The 1,453-nt window shown below is 64.8% G+C and overlaps 1 protein-coding gene across 1 annotated transcript in view; it reads left to right on the top strand.

Annotated features, from left to right (window-relative positions):
• The first annotated feature begins 6 nt into the window (after positions 1-6).
• Positions 7-1,453, top strand: part of LOC130587716 (sodium-dependent multivitamin transporter-like) — a 3,464-nt gene continuing 2,017 nt past the window's right edge. Inside the window, exons 1-4 of the mRNA XM_057388691.1 lie at positions 7-103; positions 176-288; positions 411-478; positions 578-664. Coding sequence (XP_057244674.1) covers positions 33-103; positions 176-288; positions 411-478; positions 578-664 — 339 coding nt within the window. The 5' untranslated portion in view covers positions 7-32. The remainder of the gene's footprint in view (positions 104-175; positions 289-410; positions 479-577; positions 665-1,453) is intronic.

The raw sequence follows: 1,453 nt of genomic DNA, 5'->3' as shown, positions 1-1,453 counted from the left end.
TGTCCCTTCCCCAGCTGGTGCTGTTCTTTGTCATGGACGTGCTGCGGGACCTGCCGGGGCTGCCCGGGCTCTTTGTCGCCTGCCTGTTCAGCGGTTCCCTCAGGTGAGTGGGTGTCCCTGGGGTGGTGGTTCAGGTGTCCTGGGCGAGTCCTGYTCCACTCTCTCTCCTCCCCAGCACCATCTCCTCTGCCTTCAACTCGCTGGCCACGGTGACCATGGAGGATCTGGTGCGGCCACACTTCCCSGAGCTGTCCGAGTCGCGGGCCACGCTCGTCTCCAAGCTGCTGGGTGAGCAGATGGGGTGTGSCCGGGGGGCAGAGATGGGGCTGGCATGATTTGGGGGTACCCCGGGTGGGGCTGGCATGGCAGGGGTACCCCAGCACCACCCTGACACCCACTCCCCTCCCCAGCTCTCGGCTACGGGCTGCTGTGCCTGGGGATGGCCTACGTGTCCTCCATGCTGGGACCCGTGCTGCAGGTAGGGATGGGGCTGTGGGATTTCAGGCTCCAGACCCCAAATGGGGTGTGGGAACTGTGACTGGGGCACCCCAAAGGTGTGACCCCCTTGTCCCTGCAGGCCGCCATCAGCATCTTCGGCATGGTGGGAGGTCCACTCCTGGGGCTCTTCTGCCTGGGCATGTTCTTCCCGTGTGCCAACCCCACAGTGAGTGTCCCCCTGTCCTGTGAGTGTCCCCCTGTCCTGTGAGTGTCCCCTGGTCCTGTGAGTGTCCCCCTGTCCTGTGAGTGTCACCCGGTCCTGGGAGTGTCACCCGGTCCTGTGAGTGTCCCCCTGTCCTGGGAGTGTCACCCGGTCCTGTGAGTGTCACCCGGTCCTGTGAGTGTCACCCGGTCCTGGGAGTGTCACCCGGTCGTGTGAGTGTCACCCGGTCCTGGGAGTGTCCCCCATCCCGTGAGTGTCCCCCGGTCTGGGGGGTGTCCCCTGGTCCTGGGAGTGTCCCCCTGTCCTGTGAGTGTCCCCCGGTTCTGTGAGTGTCCCCCGGTCCTGTGAGTGTCCCCCGGTCCTGTGAGTGTCCCCCTGTCCTGGGAGTGTCCCCTGTGCAGTGAGTGTCACCCTGTCCAGTGAGTGTCCCCCATCCAGTGAGTGTCCCCCGGTCCAGTGAGTGTCCCCAGTCCATTGAGTGTCCCCTGGTCCTGTGAGTGTCCCCTGGTCCTGTGAGTGTCCCCTGCTCCAGTGAGTGTCCCCTGCTCCAGTGAGTGTCCCCCAATCCCCAGTGACTGTCCCCTGGTCCAGTGAGTGTCCCCCATCCAGTGAGTGTCCCCCATCCAGTGAGTGTCCCCTGGTCCAGTGAGTGTCCCCCAGTCCAGTGAGTGTCCCCCTGTCCAGTGAGTGTCCCCTGATCCCGAGTGTGTCCCCCCATCCCGGGAGTGTCCCCCGTTTGCAGTGAGTGTCCCCCCATCCAGTGAGTGTCCCCCAGTCCAGTGAGTGTCCCCA

Source organism: Malurus melanocephalus, unplaced genomic scaffold, assembly GCF_030028575.1.
Source record: "Malurus melanocephalus ecotype Western Australia unplaced genomic scaffold, MMel_1.1 scaffold_2324, whole genome shotgun sequence".
NCBI classification, from domain to species: Eukaryota; Metazoa; Chordata; class Aves; order Passeriformes; family Maluridae; genus Malurus; species Malurus melanocephalus.
Note: the sequence above shows the minus strand (reverse complement) of the source record. Positions and strands in the feature narration are given on the sequence as shown.